The sequence below is a fragment of the Nesoenas mayeri genome, assembly GCF_963082525.1.
Source record: "Nesoenas mayeri genome assembly, chromosome: 6".
Lineage (NCBI taxonomy): Eukaryota > Metazoa > Chordata > Aves > Columbiformes > Columbidae > Nesoenas > Nesoenas mayeri.
The window spans coordinates 42,474,380-42,499,922 of record NC_137545.1 but is presented as its reverse complement, the minus strand read 5'-3'; the positions used below and the strand labels follow the sequence as shown (position 1 = coordinate 42,499,922).

The 25,543-nt window shown below is 43.0% G+C and overlaps 2 protein-coding genes across 2 annotated transcripts in view; both read right to left on the bottom strand.

The window, feature by feature from the left end:
* The window catches only part of RIF1 (replication timing regulatory factor 1), a gene marked incomplete at its 5' end in the record, with an annotated part of 30,593 nt that extends 23,346 nt beyond the window's left edge, over nt 1-7,247 (bottom strand). Inside the window, 6 exons of the mRNA XM_080347030.1 lie at nt 414-603; nt 2,464-2,558; nt 3,010-3,140; nt 4,514-4,610; nt 5,246-5,324; nt 7,141-7,247. Coding sequence (XP_080203156.1) covers nt 414-603; nt 2,464-2,558; nt 3,010-3,140; nt 4,514-4,610; nt 5,246-5,324; nt 7,141-7,247 — 699 coding nt within the window. The remainder of the gene's footprint in view (nt 1-413; nt 604-2,463; nt 2,559-3,009; nt 3,141-4,513; nt 4,611-5,245; nt 5,325-7,140) is intronic.
* Nucleotides 7,248-9,063: 1,816 nt separating this feature from the next.
* On the bottom strand, nt 9,064-19,649 carry TNFAIP6 (TNF alpha induced protein 6; the record flags this gene model as incomplete). The annotated part of the gene is made up of 6 exons (XM_080346903.1): nt 19,452-19,649; nt 14,323-14,460; nt 12,902-13,063; nt 11,122-11,350; nt 10,259-10,299; nt 9,064-9,227 (listed from the first exon to the last, which is right to left on the bottom strand). The coding sequence occupies exons 1-6, from the start codon at nt 19,543-19,545 to the stop codon at nt 9,064-9,066; spliced, it is 828 nt and encodes a 275-aa protein (XP_080203029.1). The 5' UTR covers nt 19,546-19,649.
* Nucleotides 19,650-25,543: the final 5,894 nt, after the last annotated feature.

Here is a 25,543-nt window from a genome sequence, read left to right as displayed (position 1 = left end):
GAAGTTTATGATTGGCTTCAATTATTCTGATAGTGGCAACCAACTAATCAAAATCCATTTACTTAAATACTTGTAGTCAACTGGGGAGAACAGACACAAGTTTCAACAGGGCAAATTCTCTTTTTACCACTTTTTTAAGCGCTGGAACAAGCTGCCCAGAGAGAATGTGGAATCTCCATCCTTTAATATATTCAAACCACAACTGGACAAGGCCCTGAGCAATCCGGCCTTAACTGTGAAGCTAGTCCTGTTTTGAGCCGGAAGCTAAACGAGTTGGCGTGAGTTACTGCCACACCAAGTTCTGCTGATTCTAGTTCACTAAGCAAAAATAAAATAAAAAAACTACCAATCAACCACAACCCCGATTACTATTCCTGTTATCTCTAGAAAAAAGGCAGAGCATTTCCACTTACTGTGGTCATGAGGTGCTCAGTGATGGCTGCAACCTCTGCCTGTTTCTGGAGGAGCAGCGGCATCCCCATCTCCAGAGCTGTGGCGCCTCGTAACTGCACCTTGTGAGCCGAATGCACGACCAGAGGAATGATCAGCTTTGCCCACCGCACAGCCTCTTCTCCCATCTGGGTTGGGGTTTGCTCCATTAAGCTAGATCCAAAACACAGGCATTACAAACCTCCAACAGACATGCTGCTCAGACACTCAAAGATAATCTTAGTATCGTCAATAAATACGCTAATTCAACATACGATTTATAGGAAACCTTCTAAACAACTTTATTATTTTTCTAAACAATCATATTTTGACAGTTCACTTCTAAATGCAATGCTGAAGTGTTATTCCAGATAAACATCTCCAAAAGCAGAACGGACTGACATTAGCAGTTGTGCTTTCTGTTCTATCCTAACATTTTGGCCAAACAAGCTGAACTGAGAGCCTGAAAGAAAAATATCATCACTTCCTTTGCCCTTTCCCAGGGCAAAGTTTGCATATTAACCGCCCCTTGTGTGACCTCAGCAGTCCAGACCAGCTCCAACAGGCCCCGTCTGCTGAAAATACACACCTGTTCCTGAAAAGCAGCTCAAAGCCTGAAGCAGCAGAGGTTTGTGCAGACTCACTGTACATCAGTCTAGCTGGGTGTTCGTGTATCAACCCTCTGCTAATGAGCTGTTGGAGCACAGGATAACAAACAATTCCATGTATTTACATCAACCCACACAGAAGCCAAGGAGACTCAGTAACGCGAGTACCTGGCATGTATTCAAACCGGCCTGTAGGAACCAGCTTGTCCCTAAATAATGGAATTTTGCCAGTGCCCTCTATGGCACAGGTATGGCAAATCCTCATCACTACAGCTTAGGAAAGGTTTGTTGCCCTAAGGAAAACTGCTGTGTTTCAAATAATTCTATTAAAGCCAGAGTACAAGCACGGCTTAACAGAACAGTTTTCCATTACACCTGAACAAGAGAATCATCTCACCACTGCTGTCAATCAGCCTGAGCCCCAGTACCTGTTTATTTTCAAGTACAACTCTTGTCTTAAAGAAAACTATATTCTTTTTAATAGCCACATATAAAATTATTATGTATGTAAAACAATTAAAAGAAACCATTTAATAAAATGTGTAATTTTCCAGAAACAATTGTCTGCTGAATCTCAGATTTGCAAAGGAGGAATTAGTGTACAATTGCCAAATACAAAAAGTTGCTAAATACTAAGTAAATTATAATGTCCAACTTCTCTGCTGCAGAAAACCAATGTATTAGAGATAAAATGAGCAAATAATTACTGCTTTAACTATTTCACTTTAAAATTATTTGCAATTCAAACCAGATGCACAATGCTTAAGTGAATACCTAAATAATAGTAAAGATACAAGCTCAACATATTTACTAATAAAGAAATTAAATTAATACTAAATAAAGATCAAATTTGACTGTTCTAGCACTGCTGACCAAAGGAACACACTCTGCGTGTTGGTCCTAAAAAGTCATCTTTGGAATTAAACACTCAGTGTTATGAGAAACATGGCAGTAAAATTAGTAAAGCAGCAAGGAGAGAGACATTTTTAAATATAAAGCTATATAATGGCAGAGAATTTCCCAGCCAGGTAGGTTCTGAACAAGAAAATGTAGAATATGACTTGTGAAGTGCACATAACACCTTGGAAATAATTCCTAATAAGCCATTAAAAATAAAAGCAATGAAAGTTTATCTGAATATTGACTACCTCCTGTGTCAGAATTGGTTGCCATTATTATCATTAATGGAATATTTTGCAAATGAAGCAGTTCAAGAGAACTGCTGGGAAAGAGACAGAAACAGAGACACAGTTCACATGCTTTCTCTCTGTTCTACTGACTGTAACACAAACCACTTTGAGAAAACAGTTTAGAACACACCAAACAGTCCAAAGAGCATTCAAAATATTTTTTGTTTTCGTTCAATATTTTCTTAAAAAACCCCCATAGCATCTATTTTAACAATTTAATATTGCAGTGCACGTACCGTATAATAACATTTAGTGCTTCGTATTCAACCACCATGGACTGTACATCTCCTTTAGTAAGTATCGTTTCCAGGGTAGAAATAATATTGGACACCTGAGGAAAAAGGAACATTACAGTGAGCACCTAAATACAAATATCTAGATGCAGAACTGGAACGATGAAATTTTGTTTCCCAGCACTGTGCCCTGTGTTTGGGTTACACTGGGTCTAGTTTTAAGGTTAGACCTCTGACCAAGCTGTAGTATTCACAATATTTCTCCTCTGTGCTGCTTTCCTGGTATCTAACAGAATAATTCCCATGGCAGCTTCTACCTCAAGAGAAGCAATAATTTTTTGGCTCTTTTCCCTCTGTAGCTGCCCTTATAATTTTCCAAGAACTTAGGCCCTGTACTTTGTTGTCAAATTTGATGGAAAACAACCTTCAGATTCAAAAACTACTGAGTGGAGAGTGACCAAGAAACTGCACAAGCCTCATCTCCCTAGGAAATCAGGCCACCAAAACCAACAACAACCCAACCATAAACAAAGCAGTGAAGAAACTTACCTCCTTTTTAACCATTTCAGAAGGAAACGTCTGCTTAGAGATCACCCAAAGTGCCCGAGTGCGAGTGTTTTTGTCTGAAGTTTTTACAGCAATGCTGTTCACCAATGAAATCAAGTCTTGTACTTCAGTTTCTGGAAGCAGAACGCGCAGCACTCAAATTCTGTTCACGCAATTCCATTCACCTTCTTAGCAAGTTTCATGTCATTTTACTCGGTTAACGTTACTAAAGATGCATTCAATGATAAGTCCCAATGAACATGATTTAATGTCTGAAACATTACTTTTTGGCAACTGCTCTCAAAATAAACTAGCAAAAAAGCTCAAATATATTAGTATATAGAAACTAATAATGTAGTATATCTACGTTACCTTCTTAAGAAACCACAAAACCATAAAACTAGAAAGACAATTTTACCTAAAAACCAATAAAGCTAAAGAGTGGATATTTAATTTTTCAAAACTTCTTGGGTTTCCAGAGAATTTAGAAGCATTTTGTCCAGTCAAGCTCACTGCTATGCTGACACACTTCTATAGTCTACAAAAGGCTTTCTTATTAAAGAGAGTGGTAAAGTCGTAAATGAGGTAACAGCAAGCTCATTAAAGAATAAGATTAACACAGGACTTACACACAACTAGAAAGATGGAGAAATCATGTATTCCTTTAAAATTCAAAGCTAGTGGAGCCTGATTTCTTACAAATTTTAGGCTTTGTGGGTAAATGATCTCACTGTCATAAGCTCACATACAGTCATTTCCTAATCGAATATATACATATGCTTTTTGTCCTCTCTCCCTAAAACACACACTGTTTTCAGCACTTAAACTCTTTCTGAACCCTGACATCCTCTACCAAGACCGACTGTAATGGACACGCTGGAAAATGAGTACAAAAAATGTGAGAAAGAATAAAATTCAATGAACAGAACAGCAGTCACATGAAAAAAATGCCCTCTGCATATCACACGTGTGATTTTGCTCAGTCTTGCCTGAGGTTAAGTTTCTAATGAAGATCATTCCAGAAGATTTGTCCAAAACTATTTAATACTTCTCAGAAGAAGAAAAAGGGAGAACAATTGACAGTACGCTGTTTGTTACTACCATTTGAAGAGTCATTATGGACTGTGGCACCAACAAGGTACCACGCAACAGTCAAATCACAACACATTTCCTTCTGTACCCATGAACGCAACCTGAGCGTAACCACCTTCCACTGTCACACAACTGGTCTGACCCACAAAACTAATTACAGTCCCTAACTGCTGTCAAAGCATTTAATGAAATTAGAAAAACAGTATTAGCCGAAGAGCATGAAAAATATAGGTTTTTTGTACAAGACGAAAATTAGTGAACTGATGACAGTGCTGATACTAGAGACAAAACCACTGCACCACTTGGAAACTGTAAATTTTGTTAAAATCGAAGCACATGTTAACAAAGAAACTCTGATGTATATATATATACATACACACATTACCAGCATCCACACTGAAATCTGTTTGCTTACCAGATAACTCAGATGTAATCTTAGAATTGAAAACGCAGAATCCTAATGCCTGTAATGCCGCATTACTTAGCTCTGAGTGTTGACTAGAAATGTGTGCCTGAAAAAAATATACATAAAGTCTCAGTTTGCAGAAGTAGCTGTGAAGTATTGTGAGAACACCAACACCGCTCTTCCATGAAGAGAGAGCTGTCAAAAGCAAACTGATGAAAAATGCACCCACGTAGGTCAGCCCCTCATTATAATACACTGCAAACTAATAAAACAATTTAGAATTAATCTTTACTGAAATAAGTTCTAAACATCCAAAGTTCATTACTTCTTCACTTGTTCTGTACTTTCAATTGAGTCTCCCATTGTTTTTAAACAACTAAAACAGAAAGGAAAAAAGATGGTCAAGAACAGTCTTTATAATAATCTTCCAAAAAAAATTTGACATTTACTGATATCCCAAAGTGCTTCTAAAGGCAGATGGGATACACTGTATCTTCTGGCTGGAAGCTCAGATTTGACTGCATAATACTGACTGAACACATCCAAGAGCCTGTATTTTATTGTTTCTGTAGTGATTTCTAATAACATGGAAAATGTATTTTGCCAACAAACCCTAACTGCGATGTCACTAACTTGAATTCTTATTAAATGAACTCAAATTCAAGCCTTACAATGGCCACTGACCTTGACCACTTAAACGCTGTTCACGGAAGTGTAAAAAGCTCAATGGAAAAGACGTACCTTAAACACTTTGCAAAGCTGAGGAAAGTGTCTTTTGACATCTGCAGTGAATTCTTTGCCTTCCTCACCAGTCAAGCGACTTCGGAGAGCAGAAGGGAAAAGAAGCAATATTCACAGGTCAAACACATTACAATCGACATAATTTCAAACTTCTAATACACAATTCATCAGCCAGTATAGAACCATTTCTTTCCTTAGAAAGCTAAAACACAACACTGAAGAAGTTAAGGAAAAGAGCAAAAATCCCAGTCACCAGTTAGTCTGACAAATCAATAAAATATTGTGTTATAAAGTACAGGCCTCCTAGTATAGTGGAAAAAGTGATGTGACTAATGACCCATTTTGTGCTTATGGAGCATAAAAAAAATAAAAGGCCTTTCATTTTTTGGTCAACTTATAGAAAAACATTAGAAGTGAATATGTAAACTTTAAATGACTGCTGAAAATGAGATAAACTTTCCACAAAAATATATGAGCTTGAAAAGCACATTCCTCAGAAGCAGGTCTGGAATGCAGACTCCCACCTCTGGGAAAACTCTGGTTTGACAACTTGCAGTGATGACTTTGCATATATCTCAACAACATCAGACAGAAGAGCTAAATTTATCCTATAAAACATTAACAATCAATTTCACATAGCAAAAAGCAATCATTAAATGCAACCATCCAGAAGACAACCTGAGAAAGCTGTTGTTTAATACGATCTTTAAGTTTGGCCTTTTTTTTTTTTTTTTGTCAATTATTAGTAGAAACCTTGTGCTGGAAACAGTGTAGATAACATAGGGATGTTTTAGTTACTGTTGAGCGGTGCTTATACAGCATCAAGGCCACTTCTGCTTCTCACACCTCCCTGACAACAAGGAGGACGGGGGTACACAAGAAGGTCTAGATGTGAGGAAGAAATTATGGCCCCTGAGGATGGTGAGAGCCTGGCCCAGGTTGGCCAGAGAGGGGGTGGATGAACCATCCCTGGAGACATCCCAGGCCAGGCTGGACGGGGCTCTGAGCACCCTGAGCTGGTGAAGATGTCCCTGCTCATGGCAGGGGGGGCACTGGGGGAGCTGGGAACATCCCTTCAACCCAAACTATTCTGTGATTCTAAGAGGCTGAGAGGACACAGAGCCAGGACAGCTGGCCTCAACTGACCAAAGTGATATACCACACCATATGCCATGCTCAGCGTATAAAGCTGGGCAAGAAGAAGACGGAACGTTCAGAGTGATGGCGTTTGCCTTCCCAAGTCACCGTCACACATGGCGCAGGCCGGGGATGGCTGAACACCTGCCTGCCCAGAGCAAGTGGTGAATGAATCTCTTGTTTTGCTTCGCTTGCACGTGCAGCTTTTGCTTTACTTATTAAACTGCCTTTATCTCAACCAAAGAGTTTGCTCGCTTTTAAGCTTCCGATTCTCTCCCCCACCCAACGGGGGGTGTGAGCGACTGGCTGCGCGGGGCTGAGCTGTCGGCTGGGGTTAAACCACGACGCTGCAGCCAGCAGCTCCACATTCCTTCTCCCACACCCGCACATTCGCCAGGAAATGTCAAGGGAGCTGCTCTCGGATGAGCAGCCACCAAAACCCGCCGCTCACTCCATCCTGCCTTCCCCGCCCCCCCCAGGCCCACATGCTTCCCCCGATCTCCAGCCAGCGGCCCCGCAGCCCCAGCCCCCCCACCCTCCTGAATTTCAAGCCGGGCAGACGCTTCGCTCCTCTCTCCGCCGCTGCACTCATCGGGGGCTCACGCTGCCCCGGGCCCGGCACACGCGGGCCGAACCCCCGGGCCGGGCCGCACATCGCCCGCATCCCCGTCCGAGCTGAGCGCGGCCGCCGTCCCCTCAGGCAGCGCCGGGCCACCCCCCCTCACTCCCCTCACGCTGCCCCCGCGGCCCGCACTCACTTGACGATGGTGAGGTACGCGTCCGTGAGCTCCCCCGACGGGGCGGCTGGGTCTTCCAGGGTCTCCAGCAGGGGCTGGAGGCTGGGGCAGGCGGCGGGAGCGCTCATGGTGCCGGGACGGGTGCCGGGGTCCTGCGGGGGGCGCAACCCGGAGCCCGGGCTAAGATGGCGGCCCGCGGCACTGGCGGCGCGCGAGCCCGGGCTGCGCCGCCTCAGCCAATAGGAGAGCGGGGAGGCGGTGCCGGCGGCCGAGTCGGAGGACATCGAGCGGCGTCACGTGCTTCCCCCGCGCGCGGCTGAGCGCGGAGCGATGGATCGCTTCCCGCGCCTGGCGCGTACCCGCCCCCCGGCGGGCACCGCCCCTCGGCTCCGATTGGTGGAGGCCGGGGCCGCGGGGCGGGGGCTGCCTGTCACTCAGGCGGCGGCGCTGAGGGAGCCGGGCGGACCCCGCTCCCTATAAATCATTTAATTGTGACTGGAAAATAATCACCAGAGCTCCCCAAACCGCTCAGCGGTTACAGCTGAGCTTCAGCTCCGCAGAAACCTACCTGCAGAAAGCTGCAATTCTGCAAGACCTGCACATGCGGGTCTGTGCTGTGATGGGTCGCCCCGCAGCCATTTCCAGTTGGGTTTTTATTGGTAACTATTTAACGGGGTCCCCGAGTAGGAGCTGTGGTGATAAAATGGAGCAATACCGTTAAAAGCCCCTCTGGCTCCATGGGGGTTTCCGGACAGGCGGATTTTTCCTGTACACCCTTTGGTTCTGATCCACATCCATTCAACACCTGTTGCTTCTCCATCAAAAACACAACAAAAAAACCCACCCCAAGACAACAAAACACATCCTAGGTCATAAATAAAATGTTAAGGATTCTCTTTATGCACTTTTCTTATTATTAATAAAGACTTTTGATTATTTTGGAGAACTGGAATGACAGGAGGTTGTGAACAGGTTTATTCCATCCACCAGGCAGGAGGATTAAAAAATATCAGTAGATTCTTGGTGCAGCTTGATCCCATTGAAGCCAATGATACAAACTTCTTTCTTTCTCAAGAAATAAGAATAATTCATTGGAAACTCAGGGTACAATTAAAACAGAGGTAGCTTTAATGCTGTTTCAGACTGAGGAATTTAAACCGAAGCAAAAAACATACAGAGAATGATTTATGTTCATCAATTCACAATAGTACAGTCTTTTTAAAACCCGTGTAAACAACATACAGCATCTTGACGGTATCTTCTGAACGGCTTTGCTGCTACTCGGTTAGCAATTTCTTCTGATGCTTCATCTCACCAGTTTTATTATCAAGTCTTTCATTTCATTTATTACTAAGTGAAATCGGAGAAGTGAAAGGACTTGAACATCTTTTTTTTCTCGATGAGGAAACCGTGGCAAAATTCACTGAGTAGTTTGTGATTCCTCTCACAACAAAGTTACGATGATAATATAATTGATTCTGTGCTGTTCGTGCTGCTTCCCAATCTTCTGACTTCAGACAATTACATGGGTGGCTGCTGGGCCATCCACAACATGAATTTATGTATCTTAAAAAAAAGCTTACTCTAAAGGAAAATAAGGTAGAACAGCATAAATTTAAAAATAATTGAAGCAGTCACACAAAAGGTTTGGTCAAATGGTGCAAGAAATGAGGAGAAGAAGCACTTTATATAGAAAAATAATTCTTAAATCTTTGGTAACAATTAGTTCTGCAGATTTTTACAGTACTTGTAATTCAAAAATAGTCTTCTATTATTCATGTAAGTATATTTTATAATTTATTTCCTGGTATACTTTATTAACAAAACTTATATAAAAGCAGAAAATAAAAAGAAAGGTATGAAGAAAATGTCTTATCTGAAGAAACAGGTATCTGAACTGTGTTTTAAAATAAGTTCCTTAATGAGGGTGTCTCATTGTTCTGCTCACATAATACCAAATTTTCCAGGTAAGAAGTTTGTTTTCCCTTGGGATGTTGTGTTCCTTCCATCACTTGACTTTGACGCCGTGTCCATAGTCGTATATCGAACCTGAAACCCACCAGCAGTCACTGAGGCATCCGTCAAAAACTTCAAGGTCATAACATTGCCTGGGACAAGAAATAGAAAACCCAAAGGTTACGTTTTCACATAAATATGTGCTATGTCAGAGTTATTTTTGAAACGCTCTTTCTTGTTTCTGAGATCTTTCGAGCAATCCACCTGCGCTGTCTGCATCTGAGCTGCGGCCTGGGAGGATTATAGATCAGCTCTATTATCCCCATGGAAAAGCAGGCAGGTTTGCATCAGTTTTCTTTGTCCACAGAGCCTAGAGGGTGATAAAGTTTTGTTGTGCCCGGCGCTTACTACAAAAAAATATCCTGTTCTTTACAATGCTGCTCAGCTTCACTCAAATGTCACATCTGTCACAGAGCCTCAGGGATCTCTGGGAGACACAGGGGTGAGGTGGCTCCATCACCCTCCCCTTAGTGTCACCTGCTCGTCCCCACCTGTAAACTGGAAGCTCAGGCATGGCACAATTCATCTTTTTTCTTCTCTTTTTGCTGATTCCAGCTGTGGGTCAGGAATGGGAGGGAACGCGGCTGCTTCCTTGCACAGGTGACATCTGTGCTACGGTGACTTGGTGATACTTGAGCAAAGAGAGGTAAACGTGGCTTTGATTTACGTGTGATCAGACCTCAACCTGCTGCTTAAATATATAAATGGAATAATGTCTATAGCCGGCTTTGGAAGTGTTCTTGTGCTCCTTGCTCTTGAAATGGGAAAAATTGGTGCAAATTGGTGCACGAAGATTGTGTGCACAGGTAGAGCCTGGTTACTGGTTACAGGGCTGCTGTATAAAAATGCCTATGTGAAAACTCAATGTGCATAGATGTCCTACCTCCAGAAGGCCAGCAGGATGCACCCTGGTTATCTTCTAACTAGAGTTTTGGGTTGTTTTTCTTTTCCATTATTTAGAAGTAACTGCATTGATGAAAGAGCACGCTGGCAGTTTTGAACAGCAGTTTACGACACAGAGCAGAGATTGTGTCTTTGGAGATCTTAACCATATACTGTTAGAAAGTAGGGACAAAAGGTGATTTTGCCTGATTTTTTAACATAAATAGTGCAAATATATTACCTGTGCTAATGATATCATCTGGTAATTCATCTCCACAAAACCTGGAAAAAAAAAAGGGTCATGACTAATTGACACAGCAAATATTCCATACCCTCGCTATCTATCTATCTATCTATCTATCTATCTAATCTATCTATCTGTCTATCTATCTATCTATCTATCTATCTATCTATCTATCTATGTATCTCCTCCAGCTCTCAGGGTGGCTCGTCCCTTGGAGCTGAGGCCGTTGGGGCTAAATTGTTGTAGGTATTCAGTGTATGTAATTCTCCTCTATACATTAAAAGCAATCGCCTTAAGGATTTTTGTCGTTATCTTACAGTAAGGTTTAGGGGAGGGAAGAATCCAGGAAACATTTTTCAACATATGCAGGAAGTAAATGATGCAAAACAAGAAAAAGAGCAATTTAACAAGGAAAAGAACAATGGCCCAAGGCTAAGAAAGAAAGAACAAAGTGAAGAAAAACATGTAAAATTATCTGTAAAGGCAGAACAAATGGACTGCATCCTTGCCTCACTACACATGATTTGTAGAGAGGATGTGAAAAGTGGCAGGAACTGGCAAGAGTTCTTCCTTTAAAATGATAGAGAATTGAGATAAGCAGCTAACTGAAAAGTCTTGCAGCTTTCTTTCATGTAATTTAAAGCAGAAACCGGCAAAGCACAATCTTCTGAAACCCCTTATAGGCTTGTGTTAATGACAGTAAATTGCCAGGAAAGATAAGTCAGATACTATTGCTACAAGTACTATGGGCATATCAGAGGTGCTAATTGGACAAGGTAACACAGTGATTTTCTCAAGTAATGTTCTGGGGAAAAAAAAATAACTTGATTATTTGCATAATAAAGCTGGAATTGCTTTACCTGCCCACAAAGCCATTGATGTCATCATAGCTATCGTAGATTTCCAAGAAATCGGCCATACAAGCAGTGTCGTCTTCAACATCAAACTCTAGAAACTGTAGATGAATACGTTGTCCATACTTTACTCTAATATGCCAGTAGCAAATTTGATCATTTTCATACTCATTCGGGTAGCCTGGTGACTTAAAAACATGTTTTGAATCTGTGAAGACTCCACCACATTCTTTTCCTAAGAGAAAAATAACAACATCAGAGTTTAAGTATTCATTCCAGATATGGCTACAGTTTAAATCTTTGTGCACTTGGGCCCAGCAGATCTGTAGGAAATCACACAGGAACACCCAGCACGACAGCACTTTTCATGTATTTAAGCACTCGCTACTCACAAGAGATGTGTGATTAACCCTCATAGTCTGTACATTGTCCATGAGTTCTGTATTTCCAGATCATTCCTACATTGAACATGCATTTCAAACACGTGAACAGTTGCACAAGTTCCTCTTGACATTTTGAGCATCCTAGAGAATATATATCCCTTTAATGGGAGAGACTCGAGCCCTGCTGAGCATTGGCAGCTCTGGTTTCCTTTTCTTCTCTACCCAAGCAGCACATTTGGAAAATAACCACCTCTGAGCGCAGAGGAGGAGGCTGACAAAGGAGAAAGTCGTGCTGACAGTTTACACGCAGTAATAACGAAAGCAGTAGCCTCTCATGCAGTTTTCTTTGTACGCTGAACATCTGGGAACGTCCCCCACCCCACAGAGCTATTTGATTAACAACTGCCCAGCTCACATAAACAAGCACAAACAAAATGTGCACAGCTGTACAGACGTCACGGACAACTCTGATTTTTGGCTCTGCCAGGCAGGGTAGGACACTTGGAGCAGCTGGAGAGCCAAGCAGTGCACAAAGTTAGGCTTTGCTTTTCTTCTTGGTGCCTAATTTTTCTGTCTTTCCTGCTAGGTGAAGCGATTTTGAGCTAAACTGAAACAGCCGTGTCAATAATTCAGTCATCTGCAGCGTGGGGAATGGAGGTGAATACAGGAGACGTCCCATATCTGAAATCTTAGCAGTCGTGTTTGAACCATGTCTCCAGATCTGCTTTGGAGATCCACTTTTCTCCATGTAATTACACATGGGGACACACATACACACACACATGGAACTGCTGGGAGCTGGATGTCCCCGATGTTGCAGTCCCAGATATGGCATGCATTCTGAAAAGTTGTTCTATCTCAAGCACAAGAAAGAAGGAATAAGGGTTGATGCTAAATTTAGCCTGTTTAAAGGCAAAATATCTGGAAAATGGTTCCCACATTAAACATCTCAGATTAGTAACTTAAGTGAAATTGTAATCTAAATGTAAACACACAATACGAGACATTAGCACATCACATTGAAATTATTACCTACTATTTTTAGTCAAAATCAGCATATCATTACATTTTTAGTTTCAGAAAGGACTTTGCTTAGGCCCAGCTCTATGTGGTGCGACGCAGAGCAGAGACACGGAGCTCTGAGCAAGCCAGATCTGCTATAGGTACCAGCAGAGGGGGCTTCCAGATCTGCTATAGGTACCAGCAGAGGGGGCTTCCAGATCTGCTATAGGTACCAGCAGAGGGGGCTTGGCGCAAGGCTCCAAATACATTTGTATCCACACACCCCCCTTCTTGGCCAGCGTGTTTGTGCTAGAGAAGCAAACTCATGCCAAGCGGCCACAGAGCACGGCCTGTTGTCCTGATCTTAGAGCCGAAGCGCAATGGGTTGTTTGTGAACACACCGTTGGGGTTGTAGCAGTAGGCATCCCATCTCTCGCTTCTGTTGAGGCGGATCCCGTAATCGACAATACCAGTTTTTCCAAATCCACAGTTGGCTCCGGCTTTTACTATGGGATAACCAACCCTGCCCTTCGCCATCCAGCCCGCAGCGCACACGTGGAAACCTGCAACAGGCAGAAAATGAGACACGGACATGATACATCAATCCTAGGCAGGAAAAACTGCTTTTCTTCAAGTAAAGCCTTATGCTGATCAATGACTTGGTTGTAATTGGCCTGATAGAAATTGGAGTACAGGAAAGAACAATACTTTGAGAGGTTAATTTTAAATACAGAATAGAAAATAGCTTTGTACTCTCCACAGCATGATTATTGGCTCTTCATTTGAAAAAAAATGCAGATGGACTATATTGTTTCCCAGGCAGTGAGTTTTAAGTGCTATACCAGCATTTGTAATCAAATTATACAATGGATGAGTTAGAAAAGTGTGTTCTTTGTTTCTCTTTTGAAGTCATATAAATTGATTCAATCACATATCAAGAGTTTGCAGCATTAAGTTCTGAGAGTGAGCAAAATACAACGTAGAGAAGAAGCTAAGAAAACAAAGTATTTACATAAAATACTTTCAGTTTAAATTTAAATACCTGAATTGCCTCAAGTATTTCTCGCCAAACAAAAAGATCCTGTAAATGCATTTTGTGGCTGAGAACTTAAAAACAATAGCCAAAGAATGCAATGTTATTCACCGTCTGCTAGAGACCGATTCAATGTTTTCACTGAGACAAACTGGAACATATTTGTGGCGTCCCAGGACTATGAGCTACTCAGAAAGACAAAAGTGCCCTTTTTACATGTGTGCTGGTGCCGAGCGCCAGCTCGTGACTCAGCGGCGCAGCCCGCAAACTTCGCAAGTGGAGGATATTTTCCATTGTTTTCCTAACGCTCTGAATGAATTAATAATTTCTGATTAGGAATCAGGCAGAAATACAGTAGAGCTCAGCTCTGCTTTTCACTCCAAGCACAACGCTCATTCTCAGAGCAAATATGGCTGGAATAAACATTTTGAAAACATCTTGATATGAAAAATAGCAAAGCATATTTATTATAGAAGCTCCCTGGTGATAAACACCTTCTGCTGCAGCCCCTAGGGGCTGGAGCTGGGGAGGCACCATTGCTTCCCAGCCCGGCCAGGTGGTTCTCCACTGGTGTTACTGGTTCTGGGACTGCGCAGCACCCAGAGCTCCGGGGAATGCGCAGCCCTGTGTGCAGATGTTGCTCTGTTACCGAGGGACAAAATTACCTGTGACTTGGGCAAAAACCCAGGGAGTTTACAAATCTCACAGTCTCAGAGTTCATAACATTCATGAAAATAGGAGTTATGAATGAGCGAGGTGAAAAGCAAACGGCTGTGGCTTTTTGCTGACCTATTTTTCTGGCTGCCTCCAGCTGCTGATAGGTGGCCAGGTGTCCTCCCTCGTATTCACAAACCGCTTTTGCTTCTGCGTAGGTGAGCCGGTACTTGCCGGAGCGAGACTCCCTGTGATACACCCCAGCTGCTCGTTCTGTGGGACCAAAACAATAAGTTATTTCAGTATTGTATTTCAGCTGTCTCACCTTTCAGGGTGCTCTCCAGCACTTCAGGCTACTCTCCAGGTGGGAAGAAAAACAAAACATTGAGCTAGTAGCTGGAAAACGCCAGGAAAATATGTCGCTTGCAGCCCAAGGGCATGTTTTTGCAACCCAAAGGTATGTTTTTGTTTGGGAGAAGTTTTGAACAACAGCAGATCAGCAGAGGCAGGGAAGGGCTCCCCAAGGAGCGCTGGGCAGGCAGTAGTTATGGGAACCGTGGCTGGTGTCAGCATCAGCAGCTCCGCGCGTCCTCGCTGGCTGCGGGGAAGCTCCTCCTGGATCGCTATCACAGCTCAGCTTCTTGGATGGAGCCCCGAGCGCCTTTGTCAGATGAATCAGAGCTTTGTTTTGACTCTCCAGAGAAGTTAAATCAGAGCTACTTGGGTAGAGGAGAAGCAGGAATGGAAGGGAATAAAAATGTGAAATAAAAATATCTGAGCTTGTGTCACAAAGGGCAGGACCAGAACAACACTGGCTGATGTTTTTGCTGCACAGAAAATGAATACACTTTCTTCATTATTTTTTCCCTTTACAGTTGCAAGTAGACTGTAAAGCAGCTTTCCAAGGAAACCTAGAAACTGTCAGTACTACCCAAGTTTTACAATCTTTTCATATTTCACTTGTCTGATGCCATATGTATGGAAATCTATCTCGGAACCTAACTGCGTATCCAATCCGAATGGCGTTTTTGTTTAGATTTTTCACATTTTGTGTAATCTGAGAGGAATGGCTGCCTGTAGCTATCACTAGTCAACAGGACTGAAAAAAGGCGCAAAACAGGAAGCATTTTTCCAGTAGCTATTTGCACCATGGGAAAACAAGAATATCTTTTCTAGGGACAAACTTCGAGTCAGTAGTTTTGGCGAGGGGAGGATATTTCTGTAAAAAGCGCGGTCACCACTGAATTGTGGTTAGCCATGGTGAGAACCCTTATTAGACTCAGAATGACGTTTGCCAATGTAGCTTTTGGACCCACAGTCACTGGCGTGGTGCCCAGTGAAGCGAATGATGCTGCTGACAGTGGTCTCAGAAGACCGAGAGCTGCCTTCTGGGACATCGCTGGGGATGTTGCTGGCATGGGATAACATCTGTTCCCCGCAAAAATGCTTCTGAAGAAGCCCGTTCCATTGCAATGGAGTCACAACAACTGCGGTATAATGGTATGCTATATTAAGAAAATAATAATCTATCTTAATTAAATATTTATTTGAGGGAAGTATTATTTTTTGTTCATGTAATAGTCTATGATGGCTAATGTGATAAATCCACTCACGGCTTCTTTATAGCATGATTGTGTTGGATTCAGTATGCGTGAATTGAAAATCTGAGTCCTACAGAAAGAGCTGTAGCCTCATCGCCCACCCAGGGGACAGTCTGGATGTGACATTATCCATGTCACAGCTCACGGGGAAGCGAACAGAAAGGTGAATTGAAAACCACAAAATGTAGCCCTTGGGATTAGCTGATCTGCGCCCCTTACACCCAAAGAGTACGAGGCAGCTCAATTCTCCCGTTTGTCACCTTCGCAAAGGTGACCAGTCCCAGCCAAAGCAAGAGCAGCCTTAAAGCTGAGTGTTAATGACGTTTCCTGGCCAAAGCCCCCACCGTTCTGGCAGCCACTTTTGCAAGACCCACCCTGCTCCTTCCCTGGACCTGCTGCTGGATGCACCACTCGGGATTTGGGGGAAAATGCTGCTGCTCAGGCTCAGCACTCCGAGCTGACAGAAAAAACTACTTCTAGATGTTCTCCTGATATTTTCACCTGGCAATATTGTTTTCAAATCTTATCTCTCTAAAAGTATCTACCCCCACTTATTGATGCTAAAAATGTCAGTATGGACAGGCATCGCTTTTTCAGAATATTGCTGGAAAGATCTGCTCGTCACCGTTTCTGCGCAGGCTGCTCTATGACCAGCGCCGCCGAGTCCTCCTGCAAGGTCTTGGCGGGTGGTGCTATCCTGAGAGCAGCTTTGGAAACACAGACCCACACGTGTGCTCCACCAGGCTTGGAGATTTGCTGCTGGTCCGCTGTGTCACAATTTAACAGTACAGTGTTCCCCATAAGTATATTCTAATTAACTGATCAGATATTTCACAGGCATCTTTTTCCCCTCCTTCTTAATTACATTAGGGGCTGTGCAGAAAGATAAACTGCACCCGCCAAAACAGACCTAGGTCAAAGCATTGTACTTATTAACTATTCATATTCATTTGTATATTGATGTGTATGTATCTACATATATAAACATATTCACAGTGACACATAAACACACACACACAAATTACTGTGTCTTTATGGAGGTGATATCATGGCCATGGAGATAAACCTGCATGAAATGTTGTTTTGACTTGCAGGCGCAAGCAGATGCCGGCTGCTGGAAAAATATATGGTCCATATACCACGGGGCCAGCATTGCAAAGTATATGTCCCAGCTTGAGCTGGGCATCCCCTCTGACGGGGGCTGCTCTTCTGGTGAGACCTCTCCAAAATCTCTTCCTGGACAACAGTGAGAACTTTCAGCAAAGCTCATTCTTTCTTTGCCTGCAAACCTGCATGCTGGGAGTGTTCTCTCAGGGATTTTTCCACCCCCTTTTCTCCTCTGGTTCTTACTCAAAAGATCACAGGTTACGTGGCTGACAGGACACGTTTCTTCCAACTCACACATCTTAAAACCTCTCCTTGATGTCAAGAGACAGAAGGACCCTGCGAGGACAGTGACCCTGTACTCACCCACAGCAGCAGGAGATGGTAAAACGCAGCCAACCTTTCTGCACAAACACAAGCAGCATGAAATTTGGCCTAATAAAGTGCCCTCAATATGCACGATACAAACACCAAAGGCTAAATAAAAATGAATATTTAACTTTTAAGCAGAGGGTGGTCATGCAGAGTTGCTGGCAAGGGCCTATGCTAAGGCACATGGTCAGACTCAGAGTATTCCAGCAAATGGGGCAGTTATGGCCCCTAAACTGCACAGACACACAGAGCACGAACAGGGATGAAATTCTGAACACCAAGAGGGCAGCAGCTGTCCTGGGAATCCTCCTTTGTGGCACCAAGATCTGGCACTCCCTTCTTTTTCAATTTGGTCTTGATAGGGCTTTATCAGCAGAAGAGGACATAAGCAAAGCTGAGATGTCCCTGCGCATTCCCAGGTTTTATTCGTTTATTTATTAAAAAAAACCCAAACAAACCAAAGATGCATAAATTGGATGGCTGGGAGTTTGCCCAATTTTTCTTCATTCATATATAACGTCACTGAATTCCACTGGTAATTCAATCAGCTGCATTGAGAGGTTTGTTTCAGCAGTGTTATGGCTGTGGTTACACTAGATGGTGCATTGCCAAAGGAGCTTCGACAGGGAGCAGAAAGCAGAGTGGCTGTTTCAAAGTTGCACACTGGCCTTCCAGATTTTGCACGTGGTTTTTTATTTAGAACAAGTCATCAGTTTTTATCGCACGAATTATTTTTATTTACTCTCATAGTAAATGCTAAAGGTGTAGCAAAACATGGTGTTATTATGCATTCCAGTGACCACTCTGTCTTCATTTTAAAGAGTTAGAAATCTTTTTCTTCAAGTTGACACATAAAACTGCATCAAGGATCACTGCTATCACGAATTCACATTTCTGTTGTAGTAGCCATTAAAGGCTACATGCAGGGTGGCTGGATGCAGCAGTTGTGTGGCTACTGCAATACTTGCAAATAAACCGCCCGGGACCCATTCTCTGGCCAGGAGCACAAGCAGCACGGTGTGTGCCCGAGCTCTCAGTATGGCTGAGAATGCCCATCACAGCCTGTGTTCAATTCAAATCCACACAAACCTCCTCTCTGTCATCCTTATTTTTGAACAGCAGCCCATTGAGGTGGTGCAGGAGCCGCCAAGCTGTTGTCCCCCCGAGCTCTCCCCTACCTGAGCACCTGCAGCAGCCCCGGGACACAGCCGGTGCGTTCCGAGTTTAGAAGGAAAAAGAAGTCATTAAAAACGTGCAGTCAAATGGAAAACAATACAGGTTGCTTCTCTTTCTCATTTATGTTCCTGTTCATTTACACGCGGTCCTCTGAGAAGGGGCTGGAGCCACGTGGTGGCTGCACCAGCTACTCAAGTGTGGCCCCAATCCCTCGTGAAACAGCTGAGCAAAACAGAAACGTGTACCGGCTACAGGAATTCCTTATAACCCTTAAAGAAACAGGCAGCGTTCTAGAGAGGATAAAGTAGTTTTAAGTGTTTCTCTAAAAAACGGAGCACTCGGTGCATGTTTTTGTTTCAGCATCCTTTATGTGACTATATTCTGAATATGCTTTTCTGTTGCCTTGGATAATTATAGAGATCTATAAAAGGACTCTAAGAGCTATTTAAACCCACTTGATGTATAAGAAACTATTCCCACAGCATTTTTTCTAGCCCTTTTGGAATCTTGTCTCCACTGTTTAATGATGTGAACAAACCAACGGCCAAAATATATACATTTCTGTACTCTCTCAGAAACCCAGGAAATATTATCGCTATTATTTCCAGATCATTTAGTTTCATATGTAGGACCCCAGGCATCTGAAGTATGTTCATGCAGAAAGTAATTCATTCCTTTGGCAAATGTTTCTTTTCATACTTGTTTTCCTTCATTAGAAGCAACTATTATTTAATGCTGTTTTCACTTTACCTCATGCTGTAGGAAAATACATTCCAATGAAATATTCCATAACTACTTTTTCCTGCACTCCAGAGGAATAATAAAAATAGTAACCTCATAAGGACAAAACTTACAATCACTACTCAGACAAAACGATCACCGATTTCAATGCAGGATTTTGCTAATATTAATGCAGGGCTCATTCTTGTATTGCTAGGTGCTCATCTTTATGCTGTTAAAGAAACACAGTTACTTTTGCAGCAAAATATTCACAATTAAATTATTTCTTACCTAACCAAATCGAGTTATGCAGCACTCCGTCCTTGAATCCCCATGTCTGAGCCTTGTCCCATAGCAGAGCAGAAAAGAAAATGAGTGCGATCATCTCTTCCGAACGATTAGGCTGTAAATACTGCCTCTTAAACTGCTCAGGGTAACCTCTGCTAGCAGCTGGCTAGATCCTATTGGAACATCTGGAAGCCAGATCTTAAATAGCGCTTTCAGCTGTGAGGTCAGCGAGCCTGCTCCAATTGTGCTCGCTGTAGTATTATTACACAATTAAATGTGATGTCTGCAGCCGTCCATGTGACTCACTTTTGGCTCTCTCGATCCCCAGCATGTCCAAGAAACCATTCTATCCCCCACTACTGCAGCACACACGAACAATTTTCAAGCCAAAGTCTGTTCATTCTTCAGTGCTTGCTGTCTTCAAATGCCACAAAAAGCAATAAAACTAATAACCAGTCTGTCTGCTTACAGTGCTTCTAGTCATACCATTCACAGGACTGAAGAGAATCACACATACTACTTCTCACCCTCACTTAAGCATTCTGTTCTTTTGTGTATAATTTGGATTTAACTTCACAGTGACCTAAACAATGAAAAAATGTAAGGAGAATATCTCACATTGGCTATTTGAATCCAGTTTCCCTACATGGAATCTGAAATTGCAAGTCAAACTCCCAGGTCAGCATAAAACTGCAAGTGTCAAAAACAGATGCTCTTTGTTCTGCAAATGGGAAATAAAGCTAAAATCTTCCCCTCCAAACCGCAGTTTAACATCTGATTCATGGCGTGACAGCTGTCTGCTTGTCTTCCCTTCTGGCTGAAAGGGAATACTGCAGCTGCTCCTTCTGCATGAGTGGGAGAGCAGAAAGGGGGAAAGATGAGAGGATGGAAAATGGTTTGGTGCTGCCCACTCGCCAGCAGCCATTGGAAGGCTCTGCTCTCCAGTTCTGATAACACTCGTAACTTCTGAGTCAGGAGATACAGAGGAAGATGTGCTCATGACCACGGACACAATCAAATCAAACGAAAAGGAAAGGGTGGAGGACTCTGGGCCTACTCAAAAAGATTTTACAGAGATGACTATTGTACCAATGAGGAAGATACTCTTCATCACTCCTGGCTTACCGTGAAGAGAGGAATGCCTGGCTACATCCTATACGCGGACACACACACGTGTTCTTCCACCTACAGCTCGGAGAGACACTGCAGGGAGAGCTGTGGGGAAAGGGAGTTGAGAGTCTTACTGCTGCACTAGAGCAGCAAGGAACCTTCTGCTAAAACACCCATGTGCCTGTCACTCTTCAGCACTGATGAGAGCAAAGACCTTCTTATAATAAACTTCACCTACAAGCACATCCCTGTGTCCACACCCATGCTTTAGCCATTTGAGTTTGAACCTCTGCTGTGCAGCAGTAGGTGTACAATGTTTTCTTGCTCCTGACAAAGCTCATGAGCACTCTGATGCCAAGGCCTGGCACCGGGACATCTGTCACACCGCTGACAGGATCCCAGTCTGGTTGGGGTTGAAGGGACCTCTGGAGATTCTCCAGTCCAACCCACCTGCTAACGCAGAGTCACCAGAGCAGACCACACGGGATCGGTCCAGGTGGGTTTGAATGTCTCTGAGAAGGAGACTCCACACCTGCTCTGGGCAGCCTGGGCCAGGCTCTGGCACCTCCCAGCAAAGAAGATTCTCCTCATATTCAGATGGAACCTCCTGTGTTTTATTCCGTGCCCACTGCCTCTCACCCTGGCATTGGGCACCACTGAACAAAGTCTGGTCCATCCTCTTGACACCCACCCTGGAGATATTTATCAGCATTGATCAGATCTCTCTCAGCTTCTCTTCTCCAGGCTGAACAGCCCCAGTTCTCTCAGTCTCTCCTCAAGATGCTTCAGACTCCTCAGTATCTTCATAGCCCACCACTGGACTCCTTCCACTGATTCCTTGTTCTTCTTAAACAAGGGAGGCCAGAACTGAACCCAGAACTCCCGATGTGGCCTCACCAGGGCAGAGCAGAGGGGGAGGAACAACCTCCCTCAACCTGCTGGCCACACTTTTCCTAATGCACTTTTCCTAATGCAGCCACACTCAGGGGCCCTGAAGAGCTGGTGACACCCCGTTGGTTCCCTCTGACCAGCTGGGGACATTCAGGGCTCGGTGGCTTGTCGTCCTCGTTCCTGCCGTGCCAGGGAGCTGCCATGGAGTGGGACGTGGGCCCAGGGACATTGCCTGCTGGTTTGGTCACCAGTCTCTGCTACACTGCTTGTCCCACCACACTGCACAGCTCCTCTGGCAGCACAAGAAGAAAGCGCTTTGGAGACTTGTCCCGCTGCACAGAGGTAGCAGCACAACTCTATTTCCTCTCTTTAGATTTAGATTTAGATTTAGATTTAGATTTAGATTTAGATTTAGATTTAGATTGGCGCTTTATTTCTACTTGTTTTCTGCTTTAATGCCCAATGAATAAGAGTCCGAGCTTTTTGAATGAGACCTAATCCAGCAATATTCTGTGAAAGTGTATTGAGAGAAGCCTGTTGCTTTCTAAACATTAATATCCAATACATGTGTCTGACATTACCTGGGATCTGAGTTGCGAAAAGGCCAGTATGGACTTTTGGGCTGGTGGTGAATGGAGAAGACAGTGCTGAGCGTGTTGTTCTGGAGCGTCCATTTCCCATTGACTGAAGGAGACGGACACTTGGCTGCTTTGGAGTTGTGACATATTTCAGTATCTTCTGGGAGCCTAGAAACAATGAAGAGGCATGAGGGAAGGAGTGGAAACCAAACAACACTGAAAATTCAACAGCAATATCATTCACTGCAATCTAAAAAAGACAAATTACTGATTGAAATGAAGAAAATCCTCTTAGAATGGTGGGAAGATTTCTCTTTCTGAAAGAAGTACATGTGGATGCCCTTCTCTGCACAGGACACCTTTTCTGCCTGCCCCTCCAAGCAAATCCCTCTGGATGCTATTGCAACGTGAGCTGCTAGCTTAATAATTTTATATCAGAGCCAGATGTCCATGCCACAGGGAACTGTTCAGTTCTGCGGTAGGCGGGTGCCAGTCCCACGAGATCACAAAAATGTGTTAATGGTGACTAACTCATAAAAGCAAGGAGTGCATCCCAACTTGGAGATGATTCATAATAGACTACCATGCTGAAATTCCTCAGAAAAGCACTCATGCAATAATTATTATATTTTATTTTTTTACTGAAGTTAACTGTTAACAGTAAAAGGCCTCAGAAAAAGCAGCTTAATAAATAAAGGACATAAAGTAGCAAACAGTTCTAAGAATGACAGCATCTGACAGCAGCTCTTGATTTATACAAGGTCCAATGTTTGAATTAATATATACCTCCCTGCGGGAACAAGGCTACCTGTTAATAAGTCCAAATAAATATAATGGCTTATGAGTCACAGAATCACAGGAGAACTGAGGCTGTAAGAGATCACAAGAGGTCATCCCGCCTTGGAGTGAGGATTCAGATATCTATATAATATCCTCTGAATAATCCCTCAAATGGATTCAGCTTTGCTGGACAACACTGAAAGCTCCATGGGGTTCAGTACATATTTTATACTGAGGAATAATTGGGGATGGTGAATATTTTGGTACCTGAGGAAACAACTTAATGTTTGCTGTTGTGTTAACATTAGACATATGCTCCAGACTCAGCCTAGATGTCAATCTGTGCAGCTTGCAGTGCCAATAAAGTAACACATTCAGTCCCATACATCTGCCTCCCGAGGGAGAGTTTTCATCTGCAAATCCCAGCAGAACCTCTCGCAACAAGAAGATATTCCACAGCTGCACGCCAGCACTTTGAGATGTTCCTCTGACAGTATGTTCTTCAGTTTTCTTCGAAGTTCTCCACATTTAAATACATCCCAGACAAATCTTACATAAATTTAGGCGGGAGCTTTCCTTGACTCTTTCCATACATGCATATGTTAAGAAACACTATATGAAAGTGATTCTGTGTTGGACTAGAGTTCCAAGTGAGCACCTCACTTGGTGGTTCTCAACTTGTGCTGCGAAGGTCACAGTAATATAAGATAAATGGCAACGACAGACAGAATAAAAAATCCCATAGCTTAATGGATGAAGCACTGAGGATGAAGGGATTTTTTAAAAAATAACACTAGTGTACGTGGGTCACGAATCTCCGTTGCATTCATTTAAATATTAAGCACCTAAACATTTCATTATTCTTCTATTTATACATTAATAAAAACAGGGAAATATTTATAGCTTTTGTATACTACAATTCATATATTACTGGTGGTGATATAGAATCTATTACAATGATATTGTTTGTAGCTTTGAGGATGATAGCAAGAATGACGTGTTTGAATGGAAAGGCGTGCAGTGGAAGGCCTTACACTGGGAGGTTTCTTGCAAGAAACTGCAATCTCACTCAGAAAAAATCACTCGGTCGAGTAGGAAAAAGCAATACAAGGAAAGAGATAAAGGGAAAATTGAGGCTAATTATTCTTATGAGAAAAACTGAAAACAGCTGATGTGAAAGGGGGGAGTGTGACAACACTGACTGAATTCACATTGTGGGAAACCTGAGAATGACAGAAGAGCTATTTAACCTAAAGAAAGGAAAAAGCCCAACAATATCATCTTGTCCCATAAAGAGGTAAATTCAGGCTGAAAAGCAGCAGACAATTTCAAACCAGAACTCCAGAGAAGTTTTAGCATAGAGCACTGAACTGATTTTGGATGAAGTTTGAGGAGGAGCTTGGAGGTGCAGTTGCTTCAAAGAAGGCCACTTGCAGCCCTACCTTATTTCTATCTCTTTTTAAACAAATTTTATCTTATTTTAAACCTTTTTTTTTTCCTGAACTGAGCTGTCAAGGTACAAGTTGAAGGACTGTTCCGCACTCCAGGACCCCCATGGAGACCGTAAGAACCAGCAGATCCCAACCACAGGCCACAGGGCAGAAATAATTACACCTGAATTATTCCTGGCAGATGCTTGTGCAGCTCGTTCTTATGAACCTGCAGCAGTGGCAATTCCACAGCCTCCTGGGGCTTAATTCTTCCTACCATTTTAAATACCTTCCTTAACCAAAACATCTTGTATTAACTAAAACCTTCCTGCTGCAGCTTTAGCCTATTTCTTCTTTTTGCTTCAGCAGACTAAAGTAACAGAAAGTTATGTTACAACTATTGTCTCTTGCTTCAAGTCCTTCTTTAAAAACAAACATGCTGCTCTTTTCATCTTTGCTGTAGGTCATGTTTTCCAGACTCTTGATTGTTCTCATTCCTGTCCCCTGTCCAGGTGGCGCGCATCCTTGGCGAAGTGTCACGCCAACACCAAACACAGCGCTCCAGCGAAGGATTCCACAGTATCAGCGCAGAATTGTGTCACGTATTTTCCAGATGACGCTTTGGTTTATACAATATCCTAGTCCGGCATTCGCTGTTAGTGAGAATGCTTTTTAAAATAACAAGACAGGTTTTTGGAATACCTGTTTCATTTAAAATGAAATCTACTCCGCGCTGGTGAGACCCCACCTGCAGTAACTGCACCCAGCCATGGGGCCACCAGCGTCAGAGGGACATGGACATTCCCCAGCTGGGAAGGGCCCATCAACCCAAACCATCCTGTGATTCTAGGAAAACGCCTTTGACAAGAAGATGCTTTAAGTATTAAACGCACCCAAAATGAAGGAAACCAATGAGATTTGGTGGGCCTACATGAATATATTAACTTGCTTTTCCAATCTCTCTTTTTTTTTGTACGTTTTCTGGTTTAGTGAAAGTTGAAAACTGTTACAGAAACAGTGTGTTGTGCAAAAGAGCTGATTGAGCTCTCACATTTATGTTTTGCACTAGTGAGAAACGCCCTCCCCAGTGCATTTACAAAACCCGTGTTCTGAATTATCACACGTTTGTTCGACTTAAAGGAAAGACAAAAGGAAGTTCTAATCAGATTTCCTGACGTTTTGTGTCCCCTGTATGCTTCAGACGATGCAATTTTAGAAGAAATTTATAACGTGAGAACTTACTCGGCCAATGATTTTACTATTTATTGCCACAGTGTTAAGTTAAACTTTCAGAGACTATTTTGTC